The sequence below is a fragment of the Bombus bifarius genome, unplaced genomic scaffold, assembly GCF_011952205.1.
Source record: "Bombus bifarius isolate JDL3187 unplaced genomic scaffold, Bbif_JDL3187 scf7180000007992, whole genome shotgun sequence".
In the NCBI taxonomy this organism is placed as follows: domain Eukaryota; kingdom Metazoa; phylum Arthropoda; class Insecta; order Hymenoptera; family Apidae; genus Bombus; species Bombus bifarius.
In genome coordinates, this window is record NW_022884373.1 from 1654380 (window position 1) to 1675850 (window position 21471).

At 32.3% G+C, this 21471-nt stretch overlaps 4 protein-coding genes across 10 annotated transcripts; 1 reads left to right on the forward strand and 3 right to left on the reverse strand.

Annotated features, from left to right (window-relative positions):
* The first annotated feature begins 777 nt into the window (after positions 1-777).
* On the forward strand, positions 778-9783 carry LOC117205562 (R3H and coiled-coil domain-containing protein 1). Of its 6 annotated transcripts, none has more exons than XM_033444097.1 (9): positions 831-984; positions 3967-4105; positions 5201-5347; positions 6713-6846; positions 6928-7048; positions 7137-8070; positions 8153-8393; positions 8465-8701; positions 8794-9783. In XM_033444097.1, the coding sequence occupies exons 4-9, from the start codon at positions 6783-6785 to the stop codon at positions 8856-8858; spliced, it is 1662 nt and encodes a 553-aa protein (XP_033299988.1). In that variant the 5' UTR covers positions 831-984; positions 3967-4105; positions 5201-5347; positions 6713-6782; the 3' UTR covers positions 8859-9783. The 6 variants fall into 6 exon arrangements, with proteins under 6 accessions (XP_033299986.1, XP_033299985.1, XP_033299988.1 ...); XM_033444096.1 differs by having other exon boundaries at positions 837-984; positions 3843-4105; XM_033444094.1 differs by lacking the exon at positions 3967-4105 and having other exon boundaries at positions 782-984.
* A 107-nt stretch (positions 9784-9890) lies between these two features.
* Positions 9891-12799, reverse strand: LOC117205561 (signal recognition particle subunit SRP72). The gene is made up of 8 exons (XM_033444093.1): positions 12639-12799; positions 12409-12526; positions 12057-12312; positions 11502-11981; positions 11061-11423; positions 10686-10990; positions 10397-10609; positions 9891-10314 (listed from the first exon to the last, which is right to left on the reverse strand). The coding sequence occupies exons 1-8, from the start codon at positions 12736-12738 to the stop codon at positions 10179-10181; spliced, it is 1971 nt and encodes a 656-aa protein (XP_033299984.1). The 5' UTR covers positions 12739-12799; the 3' UTR covers positions 9891-10178.
* An 891-nt stretch (positions 12800-13690) lies between these two features.
* LOC117205566 (general odorant-binding protein 56h-like) lies at positions 13691-15728 on the reverse strand. The gene is made up of 5 exons (XM_033444103.1): positions 15534-15728; positions 14897-14972; positions 14737-14828; positions 14065-14173; positions 13691-13944 (listed from the first exon to the last, which is right to left on the reverse strand). The coding sequence occupies exons 1-5, from the start codon at positions 15579-15581 to the stop codon at positions 13868-13870; spliced, it is 402 nt and encodes a 133-aa protein (XP_033299994.1). The 5' UTR covers positions 15582-15728; the 3' UTR covers positions 13691-13867.
* A 426-nt stretch (positions 15729-16154) lies between these two features.
* Positions 16155-19903, reverse strand: LOC117205565. Of its 2 annotated transcripts, XM_033444102.1 has the most exons (6): positions 19773-19903; positions 18958-19033; positions 18792-18883; positions 17455-17569; positions 17093-17235; positions 16155-16612 (listed from the first exon to the last, which is right to left on the reverse strand). In XM_033444102.1, the coding sequence occupies exons 1-5, from the start codon at positions 19818-19820 to the stop codon at positions 17123-17125; spliced, it is 444 nt and encodes a 147-aa protein (XP_033299993.1). In that variant the 5' UTR covers positions 19821-19903; the 3' UTR covers positions 16155-16612; positions 17093-17122. The 2 variants fall into 2 exon arrangements, with proteins under 2 accessions (XP_033299993.1, XP_033299992.1); XM_033444101.1 differs by lacking the exon at positions 16155-16612 and having other exon boundaries at positions 16927-17235; positions 19773-19902.
* Between the last annotated feature and the right edge of the window lie 1568 nt (positions 19904-21471).

Genomic DNA, 21471 nt, shown 5'->3' on the forward strand with positions numbered 1-21471 from the left:
CATAAACATCTGTAGTCTAGTTGCAAAATTCTTTCAAATATCTTAGTCTGTTGAAATGATGTAACGAATTTTTTGAATCGTATTACAGACAAAATGGCGGTAAATTATTATCTAACATTGCGTGGCCACCAAACAGATGCTAAGAAGGTTTATTCACAGAATACTAATTCCATCCGAATAATACAAAGCTACCTTGCCCCACTATTTAGAAAGTCTCTATACACCTTTCAAATATTTTCAAAAGAATGAGAGAACTTGAATCATACAGTTATGCAATAATGATGTTCACGTAAAAAACCATGCAATCCTTAGTTTCTCGATCGATAACACATTTCATATTTTTCAGTCAAAAAATTCGTTATAAGTGCTTGCAATTCCATTTTACGAAACAATATTACGATATCAATAGATTAGAGTACACAAACTTACATTAATTTTTCAGACGAAACGCATAGAAAGAAACACCACATTTACGCAGGTAAAATTTTGCACCAAACTAAGCTAATTTCATCATCAAAACACATTTCATGTTACCAAATCTAAGAAGATTCCTTACAAATGCTTACAATTCCATTTTACAAAAAGATATTACGAAATTAATGAATTAGAATGTAAAACTTATATTAATTTCGATACGATACTTCCGCGCGTAAAATTTCGCATCAAAATGGTTTCGCGATTTAAAAAGGTACGCCTGCGCAGTAGCTATACAGGCAGAAGCAAATGAACGCATGCGCGATACATTCTAAGATAGTTTATGGTCAATGTGCGTCGAGTAGAGACCGTGGCTGCACTGCAGCAACACGGTAAACGTGGATTCGTTGAACTCTGAGTTTTTATGAATTTAATTCTGAGTATCAGTAATTTTCTCGTATGTCCGATCTGCGCGCAGTTTCGCAGATAAATGAGCTTGCAAGATAGCCTTTTCTCCGAGGACGTGGAGCACGACGTGACTCTATTTTCAAGGGACAAGAAACGGAAAAGGTAGGAGAGCCAAACGATCACATTTCCTGATGCAACGACGCGCCTTTAAAGGTTAGATCACACGGTCTTTTCACAACGTGTCTTCAAACATTTTTCACTTTCAATTTCTACGAACGTCTATGATACTACAACGTAAAGTTTTCTCCGAGGAATCATCGGTATTAAATCTCTTAAAGATATATCTCAACAATGTAAAAGTACTTGACGTTTGTCAATCACGCAAGAAAATGAGATAATATACGCTGTCATAAATAGAATCGATTTGATAGCCCGCAATTTTTATTGGCGATTTAGTTTAGAATGTTAGCAGAGACGCGTTATGTTAAATTTATTTGTATCCTTGACATACAATCTGAAATTCAAAGGCAATTAGAATTAACTTTATAACCTAAATGATTTAGGATACCATAGAACTGTTGAAAAGTGTTCAATGTGTTTGTTATTGATGTGTTTTATGGCCTCTGTGCGGTATTTATAAATATCTTGCACTAAAGGTAAGTGGTTGATATCGTCGTCTTCCAGACAACGTATATTGGTCTGTATTACTGCAAGTGATTAAAATATTCGGAAATTAAGGTATACATATACATAGGCTACTTTGACTTTGAAAAAATATAAATTTCATACTAAATACAAATTTGAACGCTGATTAATTTATTTGCGCTTTTAAGACAATCGTAAATATGCATTTTGACTATAAACCAATACTTCTTGTTTGCACTGAAGATCTTTACATCATTTACACTCCTGAACAAGAAAATAGCACAATGTGTAAATTCGTAAAACTTTATTCGATAATGAAGAAAAATAGAAAAATAATAAAATTCTTTTGAATGTAAACTTACAATATGAAATGCTCTCGGAGTATAAATACGTTTTTCTTACCCGTAAAATTAAAAAACTACAAGAATTCAATGAGTCAAACTGATAGCACATACTACGAAAAAATGAAAATTTACTTATATTTACTGAAAATAATACAATGTTCGTATTTTGTGGAGCCCCCTTTCTGTAAACCGTTCTTGCAAGCTCTCCCCAATAATTTTCAATTCAGAAGATCTTGCTGTCCGTTGCAGAACGCCCATTTTTTTTTTTTTTTTATCAACAAAATATTTTATAACTATCTGTTGAACGACAGTACTATCTTACTGGAATATACAATTTTTATCAGTACTTGTTACTGCATGTGTTTGTATCTTCAGTTCAATATACCTTTAACTATTCATGCAACTTTATACAAAGACAATTTTCGTTTTTCTATGATAACCAATACCTGCCCATACCATGATGCTTCCTTAGCATCTTAGTTGTCGGCTGCTTGAAACTTTTTCTTCTGTCCATACATCGTGGTAATAATATTTACATCTATCAGGGCCATGTGAAATTATTATGCTATCTTTTTGTTCATTCGAAGAAGTACAATGTTTACATCTAAGGATTACTAACATCGACTCAAAAAGCTTGTTTTACAAGATGTACATAAGAAAGACTGTATTTCCATACATATCTCACACATATTATCAAAGTTACAAAATGTGTTATCTTTTTGTCTGCGAGTGTAACATTTCGATTCTTCAATTATTAATGATATAAAATCGAAATTCTTTCGTAAATTAACTTGATATAAATTAAGTAGTGTAAAAAAATGAAACGAGATCACAATCAATTGTCGCGTGATAAAAATATTCATACATTTTCTTGTTTATAACTAATAGATTGTTTCATTCCATCCTCAGATTGTTCCATTACATTAGACCGTTTTTTCTTTTCTCACATTCCCCGCGCATTTCAAACGTTTACGCGTTTTATTTTTCGCTGTACATTTATATTTTTAGCAAACTACATAGTGTTTTGAGAAACATAAAAGAACTGTGACGCATTGGCAGGTTGCCTGAAGAAAATAAGAATGCGTTTCATAGATGTCAATAGTTCTAATTAACATTTCTGTTTTTAATTAACATCATATGGTTCCTTGCACTTGATTTAGAATATTGCAGTAAGATGGGAACACATAATAAGTTTTTAAGTTGCGGTTATTGGTTAATTAGCCCTCCGTAGATGGCGGAAGTTGCGTACGTCGTTAGATAAAAAAAGAAAATTTCTACGAAACGTAAATTTTAATGGAACGTATTATCTCCATCAACGACAACGAAAATAATGTACCATGCGGTTACACAAGATTAACTGTCACTACAAACACATATTATATAAGAATACCGTAATATGTACAGTTCTTTGATTATTCAATATGCAGTTCCAATATTTCATAAATATTTCATGGACCGTTCGTATTTAAACATATTCTATCCTTAAAGCTTTTAAAATACAATTTGTAGATATTTTATCGATAAAAAATGTTTAATGTCATAATTACTTTGCTTAAGAAATAAGATAATAAAAAGGAAAGGAAAGAAGGCCCCGATGGTCCGCCATATTGAATAATTGTTTACGTTTAGATGAGAAATAGGAAAATTTATTTCTTTTGGCGAAAATTTTGCTATAATTAAAAAAATAGAACGCAAACTACTCGGAAGATTAACTAACTCTATAAAATTTTCAATATCTCTGAAGGTAGTAAATATTAGAAGCCCAATAACGACGATGTAAGCGTCAAAAATATCATACGTGTGTTAACCCAAAAAATCCTCACCTCTTTCACTTACGTCATTTGCCACCTAAACTCGTTAATTATTGAAATCACGCGTCAGGGGGACAGATGGTCGATTTTGAATGGCACGAATAATTGTTAATCTATGGAGTGCAACCGGTCTCTCGTCGTATGTCGCTCACGTATACGCATGATTACGTGAACCACGCAACACTTACGAGTCGCACGGGACTCTGTTTCTTCTTTGTAGTTCAAGGCTCGTCGATTTAGTCGTCTCTGAAACGTAATTAACATAGATCTTACTCTTGGAACGACGATTCATCAACCGGATCAGACGATAGCGTGGAACGGTTGTTTTGTTCGGTCTGTTGCAGTCGATTTCTTTTTCTTCTCGGCTTTCATATCTGGCTATAAGAGAAAGAGAAGCGCAGAGAACCCCGATTTATCACGCTACATGGTTCGTTCCACCTGAACGGTTGGCATGTAATTTAACTATCGTGAAACGACGTTAAGGTGAGAATTTTATCTTGTTTTCCAGCATCCATATTGGTCTAGATAGTTTTATTTATCTACCGAGACTGAAATTGCCCTCCACTAGATCTTGAGTGTTCGTTTCCTATTTCCTACTTTTTGTGTATTGCTTGCGCCTGTTCTAATGCTCTCAATGCTTTCTAAAAACATCCGGTTACGACGTTACACATAATAAATTCCGCCTTTATCCGACCGTTTTATTCCGGTTGAACGTAATAGCCGGTTTCCATGAAATCTGATTATGTATGTGAAATGTAACACGGTTGTAACGGCGGTAATGTCGGCGCATAATGGAGAATTTGTATCGGAAAGTTGGCCAAAAGTCGATTTCAAAAATTTTGTTTCGCTTGCAAAATTTTCATTCACAAAAAGAATCGGATACATTACGAATAAATTATTAACGACCTTTTTCTTTGTACGTACGGCATTGAAGTACTTCGAAAGTTTACAGTTGAGTCATTCGATTGCTCTACGAAATAGCATAAAGATAAATTTGGAGAGCCTTAAGCAAATAGTATTAAATTAGGAGAATTATTCAGAGGAAGCATTTAGGCATGAAATATCTTATATAAAATCAGAGTTTAAATATAGATAGTTATGTAAGTTGCAAGGAGAAAATTTTCGAAATAAATGATGAAAGAATAATCAAGAAATTGTTTTTTACATGATCCATAATTTTAATATCGTAACAAGTAATCATTGTTTAATTAAAAATCAAACAATATTGATAAAGTTAATCGATGTGGCTTGTATATGATCCGAGCGAAAATATTTTTAAAATAATATTTTTTTACTAAAAAGTTGTCCTACATCTTTGCCCAACTTTTTCATGCAAATATCCGTATTATGTGTCTGTGGAATGGTCGAAATGATACATGATTATTCGGACCAAGGATGGCTCTAATTTTAAGAAAATCACAGAAGGAGAAAGTGAAATGTTATGTAAAAGTTAGCCTGCCTGTGTTCATCTGACAGGATACGAGCAAAGTGGCCCGGGGCAAGGCGGTTACGTTCACCCGTCCTCAGTCCAGTCTCACTTTCAGCCGTGATCGTAACGCGTTCTTTTCACTTTTGCAGGGTACTCGTCTTTCCACCTGTAAACAACTATCGAAGATATATTATACACCAGCTGGTGCAGGACCGTTTTGCCGATCTGCATACATTCTCGATCGGCCAGGGTTCTGCCAGACGGACAGTCGTGTGTTACAAAAGTGACGTGATAAGGTATCGAAGTGCCTATTGTTATGATACATGTATTATATGTATAGTGACATTGCTTCGTTAAGTGGCCGTTGCTATCCCCACCACTCCGATCTTGCTTCGTGAAGTGAGCCTTTGATGTTGCGTACAGTCCATCACAAAGGTCTTCGTTCGTCATCACCATCAAGTTCGAAGTATTCTAATCAAGATGTTAGATCCTACAATATTTTTGGTATCCAATTCTGTATTAATTGCAGTTAAATGTATATTTAAATAAATATCACAGTTCCTTACGTCTTTATTTAAAAAAGAAAAAAACCGAAGAAATACAAAATATATAAATGTATATACGTATGTCTATAGGTACGTTATAGCTCTCTATAGGTATCAATTGCAGTTTACTATCTTTTTAGCAGTAATGGAATTAAAGGTTTTGTAATTACTGGTATAACCGTTTTAAGATCTTCGTAATCTAAATATTTATGATTTCTTAAATTCTTCAAGAATTACATTAGTATACTGAGCATAATGAGAACTATTTTGTATTGATATGTAAGTATAGATGATTCTGTAGCAAAGTTTATTTTTCATTTCCTTTGTGATTACAATTGTGTCTATAGACTTTTACAACTGACTGTATATAATATAAACAAGCACATACATGCCTCTCTCGATAACTGACTAGATACAATCCTGTGGTCATTTAGCAAAGTGCTATTACATTCAATCGTTTCAGTGATATATCACCTGAACAAATCACAAAGTGTAGGATTTCATTATTTCCTGTTGTGAATCATTTAATGATGCCCCTCCATCGATAACCTATCAATAAAGAAGACATTCTGATAACAATTATAGTTCAGCGATTTCTGTAATAATTGTGGATAAATATATAGTGTTTGTGTTAAATTGGAGAAAAAATTGTTACTATATTTTAATAGTATATTTTATGAAGTGGATTTTATGTAAAAATGGATTAATTTTTAATAGATTTATTATAAAGTTAGTAAAAGTACTAAATTATAAACTCTCAATGTTTTTGTATCACGGAATACACCTATTTCTTCGCATAAGATGCAATATCATTTTAACGCGATTAATTTAAAAACGATTATATTAATGCTCGATTCCTTCGAAAGTAGAACTCGTTCTAGATTGAATCAGATTTACGCGAAATTCACAGACGATTCTAATACTGTTACGAAATGAGTTTACAAGAATGAAATTCTTACGACGTAGCAGCAGTAAACGAAAGTGAAACTGACCGGCTCAAGGTCGCGTGACGTAGTACTCAGACGCGTCAGAGAACTATTTAACCGACTTAAAAAAGAAGTATTAAACTAATTATAAAATAACAAGGTTATAATATTTTATTTTTCAATATTCAAGGGACCCAAAATTGAATGGTGAACAGTGTACAACAAGTTGTATAACGAAAGGTACTGGTACCTTGTTCGAGATGGGCGTTGAAGGTCGACGATCGCCCTCTGCATCTCCAGAACGCGTACGAATTCAAAGACAAGGTAATTAAAAACTTATATTGAAAACTTCATATCTGAAAAAGATAGTGTAAAGTTAATTAAATTTGTCATTCGAACTTTTAGTAAAATCAACGCCAACGGTTGAAATCTATAGGCCGCCAGCTGCTAGGAGGGCCAGAAATGAACTTCAAACAAATATGGACCAAGTTCAAATACAAGCAGCTGCAGATTCATCTAGTGCAAAGTAAGAAATTGTAAAAATACTTCCGTCTATTTACTTTCTTATAATTCAAAGAATAAATTGTAAATATCTTTAACTGAATTTTATTAAGATCTTCTCGTCAGAGAAGGCCAGATCGCGCAGTTTATGTACCAAGACATCGTAGAAGTTTGGAAACAGAAGGGAGTCCTCAGCCAGTAGAATCTATTCGTGTGAGTCGTTCAGTTAAGGACAATCCGTCCTCTGCTTCTCATGGCCAATCAAAATCAAGTTTAGATATCAAAGAAACAGATTCTAGTTTACAACAAAGTATAGAATGTGAACAAAAGGAACTAAATACGTGTTTTGATGATAATCAAAGTAATGATGAATCTGAAATTAATATCTGTCTGCAAGAAGATCCAAAGGACCCGACTTCTTCTGTTATTCCAGAAGGACTTACGATGGAAACTAGTGATAAAATAACAACTAAGCAGTTAGATAATCTAAATGAAGATGTGCCAAATGATACAGATGGTACTACTGCTCCTGAAACTAAATGTGAGACAACTGATACATTTCATTCAGGAATTATTGAAGAACAAGAAATCTCTAGTAATTCTAGTGAAGATAACAATAACTTAGACTCAGTTGAGACATGTATATATAGTGAAGTTAATGTTAATGAAGAAATAGACAGATCTGATAAATGTAATAACGATATTGTTGTAACTAATTCAAATGCAAATAACAAACAACATTCGGAAATTTCAAATAAGGACGAGATAACAAACCAAAAGAACACGCAAATGATGCGTCGAAATATGGTATCAAACGTGCTGATTATCTCAGATAGTGTACAGAAAGAACCACAACAACCTAATAAGGAAGTTATTCCTATTCCTACAGCACTACCAGAGAAGAAAGTAAAAAAGGTTGTGCGGCAGAAAAGTAAACCTGCACCTCCACCTTCTCCACCAATTAAAAAGATTAATAGGGATGAATGTGACTGGGACAGTTTATTCGACGATAATGGTGATTGTCTAGATCCAACTCTTATCGAGGAGGCAAGTATTTATGAATTTACCATTCGCCAACATAAAACAACAAAACTATGTACTTTTTTAATGTTAATTACTTTTATTTCAGTTAACAGCGGCTGTTGGTAATGTTGTGATAGAACAACCAAAAAGCGATTACAAACCGTACACTAAACACATCGAGGTATCTAGCGACGAATTTGCTCATGTTGTTGAAATTTACAATTTTCCATCAGAATTTAAAACCAGCGATTTAGCAGCTGTTTTTAGTCCTTTTAAGAATGGTGGGTTTGAACTAAAGTGGGTAGATGACACACACTGTCTTGGAGTCTTCAGTAGTCCTCTTGTTGGTAATTAGAAACGAGTCAAAATTACACCGACATTATCAGTAACAAGTGCTCACCCGTTAAATCGGTTTTAGCTGCTGAAGTATTGGCTTCGGACCATCCATTTGTTAAAACACGACCCTTGAGCGAGGCCACAGCCTTGAGTAAAACAAAAGCAAAAAGGAGCGCGCAATTTTTACAGCCGTACAGAAGTCGTCCAGAAACTTGCGCGGCATTAGCTAGACGACTGGTTACGGGTGCTTTAGGTGTAAAATTAGCTACTGCTAGGCAAGAACGCGAACATGAGAAAAATGTATTACGTGAGGCTAAAGGTAAGTATTATTTACACAAAACACTTCTCACAGTTTGAAGCTTAAAAAAGCTTTAAAAAAGCAGAAATAAGTTGTTTTTTCTTTGTTTCTAGAAAAACGTAGATTAGCCAACAAACAGCGAGAAGATGCCTGGGAAGGCATTATACCTGAAAAGTAGCATTATTGGAAATATAATGTTCATACATTGAGAATTATTTACATCATTATGTAAGTGTTTTATAGCATTTACATGAATTTGTGCCTTACTCATCTATTCTCATTTTTGACAAACTCATTTTTGTCGAACTGATTTGGCGATTGGTTTTGGGAACACGGGAAATTGCTTGCCAATAGATGAGTGTGGCATGACAAAAGTATCAATTAACGGATATACTTGTTTAGGACTGGTAAAATGAACTTTCCAGTGCTTGTTTATTTTCTACGTATTATGCATATCATAATATTCAGACCAGTTGAATGAGCGTGCCTGTTGTACTATTTTCTAATGGAAGGGTATTAAAGGGTATTTTAACTAAACATCTAGATGAGGGCGATTTACAGCCTTGATATATTAGGAAACTATATAAAAAAGAACACAGATGTAGAAGCGTTTTATGATATACATATACGGTTACTCTTACCTCAACAGTTGCCTCTTTGTTATAAATTTATATATACACGATAAACAATGCTGTGTTGTGCAATTGTAATACAAGACAATAAGTTAGAATGATATAAACCGAGGATATCCTTTTACACAAGCACGCGTGCGTGGACATACATCGATATGCTACAATGACATGTAATCACAGCGTGTCTTCACAGAGTTATGATCTTAGGGTAATGAATTTTACTGAAATATGAAGTGGCATTTTATTATTATATACAATGTAAGATTATTGTAGTTACGAATTATGCCACTTATTATATTACATATACATATATAAATCTGTTACATGAATGTTAAAGATTTGACGCACAATCACAATATATCAACAGGAATTACAGATTTACTAAGAGAAAAAAATAAATTTGACACAGATTGTATTTTTATATACAATTGTTACCAACAGAGAAATAAAGATTTGTATTGCCAAATCCTAGTCAATGTATGCAAGGAATATGTTACCTATATTGTATATTATATTGCAGAATTTTGTCAAAAATTGACAAGAGGATTAAAAGAAAAAGGGAATAAAAATATTTTATATATCATTCTTTTGTATATATTTTCAATCCTGGTAGAACCTAGTTACATTTTAATCTAATGACAAATTCAGAAGTTAAAAATTTACAATGATGAAACGATACTAGTATAAAGTAGTACGTTCGTTTAAAAATGGCAGTATTTTTTACTGTACATATGTACAGCGATAAAAAATATATGTATAATTGAAAAAGTTATACAACTTGTCAATGAGATGTATCGTTCAATCATCCATCTTTCTAGCAATATTGAAATATTATACATGTTCTGGACAAATACGAATTGCTTGTTTTACCATTTTCCTCCTTTCTTTTTCTTTTTTTGTTGAACCTTACGTTGCTGTTGTCGTGGACCGGAACTTTCTACCGCTGGACTATGTCGAGGGTTGGGAGAAGGTTTCGCATTTGTAGGCATCTTAGTAATATCACTGTAACGATAAGTGATAATAAAAGTTATTAATTGTATGTATATTTTTAAATTAAATAATAAATGTGTGAATTAATACATACTACATATCACTAGCTACAGCTGCAGCACCTTGTGTGCCCTTCATCGCAGCATCTCGATTTCTCCTATCTCGTTTCTTCCTAAATCCACTACGTTCGTGTCTGGGTAACCATCGTTCAGGATCAGGTGGAACATTTGGATCATAGTTCTTAGGTAACTTTCCTTTACGTTTACGTTTTTTCTTTTTCTTTTGTGTTATATCGACAACGGGTTTGCTACACAATAGAGTTATAATTATTAATTTTATTGAGAATTTTATTATCGAGACTATATTAAGAGAATAATACTTACCCAGGAGATGGTTCTATCTTCTTCTTGGTCATTTTGGTACCAATTACCCAGTTACTGTTCTCCAAAGCATCAACGTCGATCGTTTCAGAAAGGTCATGTAACGGTGGCAGACGTTTTGATAGCAATTGTGCCTTTTCTGGACGAAATTGCACATAAGCCACCACCAATTGCGCTAATGTCTTAGTATCGCAAGGCGCAGCATCTACCATTTCTTGTAAAATATCAGCTGCCATTTTAATTTCTCCTCCGCGTAGATAAAAATCAGCGGCTTGTCGCCATAATTCTCCTAAATTAGCAGTAGCATCCTAAAATTGAATATCAAAGGTTATACTAAATCGAGTTGAAAAAGAAAGAAATTAGATTAAATGCACCTACCTTATTTTTCTTGTAATAGTTAACTGCATTTTTTAGAGCATCTGATGCTTTTTCACGATTATTATTAGCCATATGAAGAGTTACAAGTGCGCTGACTATGCCAGGTAATGATCTGTCTCTTTCACTCAGATTTTCAAGAATATCAATTGCCTCTTGTCTTTCATCCTGACTCAATAAGAGTTGCACACAAACCAGTTTCATTTGCAATTCTTTATCTCCAACTGCATACTGTATTAATAACTTTGCTGCTTCCTTTGCTTTACCCTCTTTACCAAGTTGTACTGCCTTAACAAACATTGCATCCACAGCCAGTGCAGGATGATCCTTAGCTAGTTTATTGCAAAGTTGCTGACACTGGTCTGCCTGCAAGGACATAAGTTATAGAATAATGATATGTGAACAATGATCAATAAAACAGTGTATTACTAATTGAGTTTATACCTGATCAGTGTATAAAGCTAACAAGCACTGATTGTATGCAATGTTCCGTCTCTGTCTAGAAGTTAATTTATGTTCTAAGCTATCATGAGTAGCGCTTTTCATTCTTTTTTTACTATCAAATACGTTTTGATCTTTATTAAGGCACACAAGGTTATTGCTTGCAACTGCTACTAGAGCTATGTCATCTGGTTTTGCTTTCAAAGCAGAAATGTACAATGCTTGAGCTTCTTTCTCGCGACCCTGAAGCTGAAGACAATATCCAAGTTGAACTCTAATAATTCCTAATTCATCTTCTATTTCTTCTTCAGCAACTCCATCTTCCTCTAAATTTTCTTTACACTTTTTCTCAGCTGCTCTAAGCTTTTTTTCTGCCTCAATCAAGATGGCTTTATCACCTTTGCTACCTTGTGCAATTAAACCACAAGCTGTATTATATATTAATTCATATGTATCTTCGCGTAATGCAGGAACTTCTAAGTTCTGTTAAAAAAAATATAAATTACAATAAATATAAATTAACATATACTTAAATAACATTAACTGTTAAGGACTTACAGAATCCTCAATTGCTAAATTTACAACCACTGCTGCAAGATTAGCTTCCCTTTCATCTTCATATTCATCGTGAGAATTTTTTATAATGTCTCTGTACACAGAGAAACATTCTTCATATTTTTCTAGCCTATACAGTATCTGAGCCTTCAGTTCCTTGAGTTTCAATGAAGGATTTGAAACATTTTCTACTACCTTCAAAGCGTCCTGCACTTGATTCAATCTATATAAACAATATGCTTTCTCGAAATCTAAATTGCTAAAAAATATTTATTTGTTATTAGAATTGTACGAAGTGAATATTAATTAAAATAGAAAAGTTTTAACACTAATATATAATAAATGGATGACATACCCTGATAGTTTTGGATTCTTAGTAATAAACTGGAGTGCATCATTGAATTTAGATAATTGAATATAGCAAATAACTTTACAATGGAAAGCTGCTTCTTCATCCTGGGAAATACCTAAAACTGAAAAATTTTCTATTGTTGAGAATATGTTGTTCTTCGTAAATGGGACACAGGTTATGTTGATAGTAAACTCGTAGAATTGAAAGCAATTTGTAAGATCACGAAAACTCACTCTTATTAGCAATTTTTATTGCCCGCTCGTATTCACCATTTTGCCCTAATTTATTTAATTCTCCGTATAATACAGGAAAATTGTTTTCCTTTGTGGCCATGTTGCTCACTTTGCGGTCATGTCCAACGTGGAACTAATTTATGACTACCGAATACAGCATAATGTTCCAAGAACAATTTTAATAAAAGTTATTGCTTATAAAGTATAGTTTATGTACCTATTTGAAAGAATTAGACATTGTTTAAAATATTTGATAGTAATTAAACAATGTATAGCAAACAAATTTAATTAAATTAAATTTATTTATTAATACTACTCAAATTTTTTTTTAAAGCATTCAAAGATTAGGTAATTACAATATTTAATTTCAGTTGAAGTAATATAATAATACTTGTGTATAATCTAACTGAAGATAATACCACTTCGATATTAGTCTTAAAATTATATTAGAAATGCAATAAAAAAGTTTTATTTGTCGGAAGTGAGAAATGTAAGAACAAAGGAATAAAAAAGAATGAGTTAAATTTCCATGTTACTCAAATGCTTATTCATTTCATTAAAATTATATATATACACATACGTTAGAATTATGTACAATTTACAATTTTCAGTTCAGCATATACATACATAGCATAGAACTAACACCATAAACGTAATATAAAATAGATTTTATGTCTTATAGAAATTTGTGTTGTTATCATATTATATGTTCTGCAATACCAAAGCTGGTAATACCTACTTTAAATGGTAATCAGAATGTTTTTTACGCCCTCTGCGAATTATTGCGGTGAACAAAGGAATTATACACTTATTTATACTTCAATAAAATATCGATATTTAAGTTATCGATACAAATTTAAATTTCAATGGCTCATCAAATTTAAAACATTGCATGAGAATTATTCTGCTTTTTATTACAATTGCAATTTAAATTCAAACTACCATTCATTCTAACTATTTTCATAATTAACAAAATGATTTATATTCTAACATAAATTTTAAAATGGAAGTAGATAATTACAGTAGATAAATAACACTTGGAGACACGAGAACAAGATGGTGAAACAACTTGTATTTTGACTATGCGAACAAAGATTTAAGTGTCAAATAATGATATGTACATTATTATAATTTATTAATTTAAATCTATAAATATTTTGTGCAAAATAAATTACGAAATGCATCGAGTTGCAAATTAAACCATTTCATTTCAGCAGTTTGATTTTTAGTTAGAATATGTATAAACTCCTGATCTCCAGGAAACACTGTATCAAGTTACTAGCTTGCTTACATTCGTTGCCACCAGCTAAAATGACAATGAGTAAAGATTATTAAATTACTCTTTTTAAATAGCAAATAATTTACAAAAAATTTTGTTTAATATTTAAAATAAAGTCAGATTTCTTAGTAACAATTTTTTATTCACCGATGTTTTTGCATTTATTGACCATTTCATCAGCCATTAGCGCGTCAGCTCCATAGGTTATTAACTGTCTCTTGGCAATGTTTACCCAAAGGCGTCCATTCTCTTCTACCTGTGTTATGGAAATAAAAATGTTTTTTCTTTACTTCCTTCCATATGCGGGATGTTATAAGAAAAGAATTTAACACATCAGTTATAATTCACAGAAAAGAGTAAGAGATGCCTTATCAACATACAAATCATAAAATCAATACTTTCGATGTTAGGTTAATTTTGTACTCATAACCTATTCTAATTAATGTGAAACGATCTAAATCGAACTTTTCATAAAAGTTTGATAGAACGAGAATGTCTAATAGGATTTCTTCTTATGACAAAGTTTAAACACTTTTTTCCCATTTGCACCGATAAACGATATAGTCAACTATCGACGATGAATAATATAGTTATATAAAATGCGTATCTCGTGTAATACGAAATATGGGAAAATATTTGAAAAAGTGTTCTTGTATTGATATGTTCTTCACCTTTTTCTGCTCTTCATCGAAACGATTGATTTTAGAAAGTATGTTGATAGGCATTATAAGTTTACAAAATCGTGGAACTTGTTTCATTTATGTAATTTAATTCAAAGAATACTTTGTATGATATGACTTAAATAATTTCGTTACTTACGATTCCCTTTTTCCTCAGCATACAGTACGTGTAACAACCAAGTCTCTCGTCTGCCTTAGATATAATGCCTTCCTTAGCACCCTGTATTAATTCTGAAGTTTGATTAATATTGACTAAGGTTTTCTATTGTTTGCAATTTATTTCGTTGTTTGCTACTTACTTGGATCGATACTAGTCTCTGTGATACAAGATGCCCTGAAACGTTCCACCTTGGCTTTTATGCTATTTGAAAATGCCTGGAAATATTACAACACGTTATAAAGACTTTAAAATATAAATAAATATTGAGTGAAATGTTGTTAATAGTTTAACTATAAATGATTCAAGCTTGCAGGTTGTAAATATACAATCAGAATATAAATAAACTTTTTCGATATTATAGTTAACTTTTTAATCGTAGTATGCGAGAATCCGGAAGTATCTCGTAATTCGAGATATTTTCACATACTAAGAGCATCAAAGAGAAGAAATTTTAAGATCGAATTATTATATTTCTCTTATTTTAGATATTAAAAGAGTCCTGGTTTTACAATCAATGAATTCTTTCTTATATATCGTTTTAATCATAAAATAACAAGCCACGAAATTATCGTTTTATTCGATTAAAAATAATGAGATTATATTATCCATCTATGACGATATTTACAATGAATTTCCAACACCGAAATATTTACGAATTATAATAATCGAGACAAAAATATAAGAATTTAAAACATTGATACATATCATATATGAAAGAAAGAAACAGTCCTATTAAACAAATTAGATGATTGCAATCAAGTAATGTCGAAATTTACCAAAGTCCCGACGAAGCAGAAGGCAAAGACAATAGCGAGGATCTTCATCTTCCTTACTGAGTTGTCGAGGAGCTCGGGTAAGAAAGATCTATATTGAATGTTCACTAAGAACTAAGTACGCGTTAAATGTTGCTCGAGTTTTTATAGTTATAGGTACAATCATTAATAATAACACGTCCCGTAATTTCTCCCTCCATTGTGTACGGACAAACGATACTGTATTTTCTGGATGGAAGCTCGCCGAAACTGAAGCTCAGATTGGACTCGGATGTGGCACAGCTTGGGCTCGTTGTGACCGCTTTATAAAGAGCTTTAAACGTTAACCAGATCCTAAAGACTCGATAAAATCGCACAGTGAAATTCCTTCCGCCTTGATATCCGTGAGACAACTCTAATGCAATGACGAAACATTCTTTTTTCTTTAATATTTCATTAATGAAAATGAGATCAAATAACATATGGTTTTAAAATTCAGTTATGTTGATTTTGCTTATGAATTTCCCTTTTTCGATTGCTGGTCGGTTGGTCGGTTGGTTCTAACTGTTAGAACATAGTCCTATGATTTTTAGGGCGTTTCAAGAATAATATAAATAGACACGAACATAATACATCATAGGATACTAATCCTTTCTTCTTCTCTTTCTTTGTCTTGTGTCATCATCTTTAATTTTCTTTTTATTTATTGTTCATCGTCATATCCGCTGGTAAGATATTCGTGACTACAGTTACATGTATTGTATAAATTTATAAATGTTAAAAAATATTTACATGCTTAATTTGCATCTATATTCTACTAGTTAGAAATGATCATATATTGTCGAATATCTTTAAGTTGCACCTTGTGTCCTTGAATTTGGTGCAGTGTAGAGCAAATATAGCAAAGTAAATGTCCGATGGTGTTGTTGGTGTTGCAGTATTCACAGGGCACCGGATTCTGTTTTCTGATAAGATGAGAATGTGTGATGTTGGAGCGACTTATCCTGAGCTTGATTATTCTTGTGAAAGACATAGCCGGACTTATTTCATATGCGTTTTTCCAAGCCTGCTCCGTGGTCATAATTTCGTATATCCATACACACCTAGTAAGTACAAAATCCTTCTGAATTTGTTAACGAGCTATCTCCACTATTCCACGAAACTAATCGCTCGAAACAATTCCCGGTGTTACCTATGATTTGTACCAACGGGACGATAACGCAATTATTAATGAACTGCCGAAACAAAAAACGTACTTTTGCTTTTATACTTTTTATTTCATTGTTATAACATAACTTCAGTTGGATTGTTCAAATTTTTACTAACAAAATGATGCTGATCATGACTATATAAAATATATCTATCGATATATCCTAACGTATGTACTTTCATTGTAATATTGAAATTAAAATTAAAATTTTGCATTTTTTACATTATTGTATTTTGTTTCATATAAGTCGTATGCTTTACGTTTCTAATACAAATGTTAAAATATTTTGTATGCTATAATCATAATTATGTAGTATATGTACATACGTGACATACGCCATCAAAGCGCATGCGCAGAAAGAGTTGTTATATACCTGTTCGTAGTACATAAAATCGTAGACATCTTATTCATTAGAACTTAGCAGTTTAGTAATATGTAGAAGTCTCTTATAGGAGCTCTTGTTCTTCATGAAACACCCTACTAAGTTACTAGCTTTCTTACATTCGTTGGCACCAGCTGAAATAACCATAAATAGGAATCATTAAATTATACATTTCAAGTGGTAACTAATTTACTAAAAATTTTATTTAATAATTAAAATGAAGAATTAAACTTTTTGCTTATTATTAACAAGTTAAATTTTTTCATGAGTGTTTAAATGGAAAGCAATTTGTTAAAAATTTTATATAATATTTAAAATACAGACGGATTTTGTAATAACAATTTTTTACTCACTGATGTTTTGACATTTTTTGACAAGTTTACTAGCTGTATGCCAGGGGCTTCCCCAGACTATCAGCTGGTGTCTGGCAACATTATTTTTTATCCAGAGGTTTCCATTCTCCTCTACCTGTATTGCAGAAATAAAAATAATATTTTTTTCACTTTCTTCTCTATAAGAGAACTTAAGACTTCATTTATAATTTATAAAGGAGAGTAAAAGATGCCTTATCAACATAGAAATCCTGGAATCAATCTTTTCGATATTAGTTTAATTTTTGTATTCATAACCTTTTCTAATTAATGTAAAAGAATGTAAATCGAACTCTTTATAAAAAATGGATAGGGCGAGAATGTCTAATGGGATTCCTTTCTGTGACAATATTTAAATACTTTTCTCTATTTATGTTGATAAACAAAATAGTCAACTAACGATAAAGAATGTACTTATATAAAATGTGTATCTTATGTAAGACGAAATATGAAACAAAATTTGAAGAAATATTTTTGTATTGATATAAACGGAAAAAACATCGAACATCTGTCATAGATATTTTCTTCATCACTTCCACTGACCTCGATCTTCATACATGTTATCGAGTCCTGTGTGATCTTCAAAAGGCTTTAGCTGTCGCGTTGTCTTTTAAAAAGCTATTTGCGCTTCGTGTGAAAAGGGAATACAAATGCTAAGTCTATAATTGTCTTTTTTCATATGAACTAGGGTTCAATAAAAATGTTCAAACCTAACCCCAATCTATTTATAATAATGTACTTACAATAAAATATTTATAGGCATTCCCGTAGTTTACGCGCGCTTTCTTGAATTTTTCCCACGTTGAAATTCAGAGCACTGAGCAGAAGTCACATCGCGTTTTCTGGTGAAGTTTGAAATACTTTTCGGGATTACTCCTGTGTTTTTTTCGTTCGCAATTCCTGGGATTTTGTGCGTTTCTTTCTCTGACATGGAGGAGGTTTGGGTAGTAATTTAAATTGCGCAGCAGACAATGAACAAACTAACCCAAACCTAACCCAAAAACAAAACGATAAGTGTGGGAGTATCTGTATACAACACACATGTATATACTACGTGTTGACTTGTTAAATGTGTACTCAGCGTCGAAAAGGTACGTTTTACTTATAAAAGTTATTTTATTAATGTGTTTTTAAAAAACAACAAGCGGCGGCTAAAGCTTTATAAACGTTAACCAGGAGGATAACTTTCATAACTTATGTGAAGTTCAAGGTCACTGGAGGTTAGTCCCCTAAACAGAAGTTTTACCTCTTTTTTTTTTTATATAATTTAATTTAAAGAATATTTTGTATAATTTGATTGAAATAATTCCGTTACTTACGATACCCATCTTCCTCAGAATACAGTAGGTGAAACAGCCAAGTCTCCCGTCGTTCATAGGTATAGTTTGTCTCTTCACGTCTTCTATTAACTCTGAAAACCGAATAATATTGACTAAGGCTTTCCATTTATTTTAGTTAAAATTTATTTTGTTGTTTGCTACTTACGTAGATTAATGCTAGTTTCTATGGCGCAAGATGTCCTAAATCGTGCCAATTGGGCTTTTTTGAGATCTGAGAGAGCCTGAAAATATTAGGATATATCATAAAGGCTCTAAAATATAAATAAATATTTGGTGAAATGTTATTAATAGTCTGTTTAAATGATTAGAGTTTGCAGCTTGTGAACATATAATTCGAATATGAATAACTTTTTTCGATAAGATAGTTAACTTTTTAGTCGAGAGAACCCGAAAATTTCGGACCGAGAATTTTTCTCGGGATCAAGTCGAATTCCTGATACTTTCGAGTTTTCACACGTCTCTACTTTTTGGAGTTATTAGATCCTTTCAGAAAATCAAAGAGAAGAAATTTTATGATCGAATTGTTATATTTCTCTTATTTTAGATATTAAAAGAGTCCTGGTTTTACAATCGATGAATTGTTTTTTACACATCGTTTTAATCATAAAATAACAAGCCACGAAATTATCGTTCAATTCGATTAAAAATAGTGAGATTATATTATCTATTTTACGACGATATTTGCAATGAATTTCCAACACCGAAATAATTATGAATTATAATACTCGAAATTTAATTTTTTCAGAAAGTAATTCAGTAAAAATTAATAAGATTACATTTACAAAGAAACGATTAAAATTAATAAGATTACTATGCAACGATTACGACAAAAATATAAGAATTTAAAACATTGATACAGATTATATATGAAAGAAAGAAACAGTCTATTAAAAAGATTAGATGATTGCAACCAAGACGATGACAGAAGGAACGAGAAAAGTAAAAAATGTCAAAATTTACCAATGCTCCGACTAAGCAGAAGGCAAAGACGACAACGAGAGTCTTCATCTTCCTTTTGAAGTTGTCGTAGAGCTCGAGTAAGAAAGATGTATATTGAATGTTCACTAAGAACTAAGTACGCATTATATGTTGCTTGAGTTTTTATAGTTATAGGTACAATCATTAATAATGACACGTCCTATAATTTCTCCCTCCATTGGGTGCCCGCAAGCGGTACTGTATTTTTCGGATGGAAGTATACCGATATTTCGCCTCCTGCCAGCTATCAGAATACATCTGCTAGAAAAGAGAACGGTTGTTAACATCTAAAGAAGAACAAAAATATATCTAGATAATTTATTCCGTTTTTAGAAGCATTTGAGTAGCCTCATAAAAGAGTAGCTTCTCTTAGATAAAGGGATGATGTGAACAAAGCTGAATTTTATTTAAATAATTGTTTGCTTTTTGATACTTGTAATTTTAGATTTTACAAGCTTGCTGTATAGGTTGATCTTGATGAGCACGATCGGCAAAGCCTGCATAATAATTTGTTGCACAATACACTTTCCTGAATTTCATCGCACTCACTGTCATTGTCGCTTTCATTGTCTGGCATACGGTTTTTATTCTCTATCCGAAGTGAAGATCCTAAGATCACGGTGAAGAATCGCTATGTAGAATGATCGCTGGTGGCTTTATTCACTAAATTTTACGTCTTAATTAATTAAGTATTTAATTTACATACATTTTAATTTACGTACATTTAAATTACAATATTTAATGAAAATTCAAGTAAGCGAATAATCAAAGTATAGATAGTATACTTTCATAATTCTCATGGCTATAGCAAATACGAGTCTATGATCTTATAAATTAACACGAAAGGAAGGCCAAAGTTAGAGTGCCAAAAGAGAATATCTCAAATTGATTCAATTCTTAATACACTGACGTATAATGAAACTGCAAATTGAATAGCTCTTTTTGTTATGCGGCATTAACTCGTAACCGATAAGGATGAATGAAACTATGCACTGGAATAATACTGAAAAAATTTTTTCTATTTTGTTCTAGGATGATAATAGTATATTATTTTTATGCAAGTGGATTCATGGGAAGAACCGATAGGGAGAGTTTGAGGTAATTTCTCGAGATTCAGCCATTGCACAGGAGAAATGACAAATGTAATTGTACAATATAAACGATTTCATCTTGTGGAATTGGAAAAGGCAGAAATTACATTTACCATCCTTGTCAAGATACTGAGATGAATTATAAACTTAAAATTATGTATAATAACAGTGGCATAAATGTATCATAATGGTGCGTTTAGCATAGTTTACACCAAGCCAATGCTCGTAAATGAACCCTCGCTGTTTTCCCCACTTTAATAAAATATAAAATAAAAACCATTCGGTTATGCCTTTATGACGAAAGAAACTGTCATTTAAAGTGAACAGAACGGAAAGTGAAGCTGTCATTCGAACGTAACCAAACATGTGCAAGAATGCGCCATGAAATCATACGCTTATTCATTCGGTGAACACATGCTCGCTTACGCTTTTATTCTTTAATTTTAGTAGAGTGGGGAGAGAACAAGCATTCGTTCGTTTAGTGAGGCTTGATCTAAACTATGACACGATCGTGGTCTAAAGTAGTCTAAACCACCTAAACCACCTAAACCACAGTCTAAACGTATCATAACTCTTTGTGGCTGGATAAG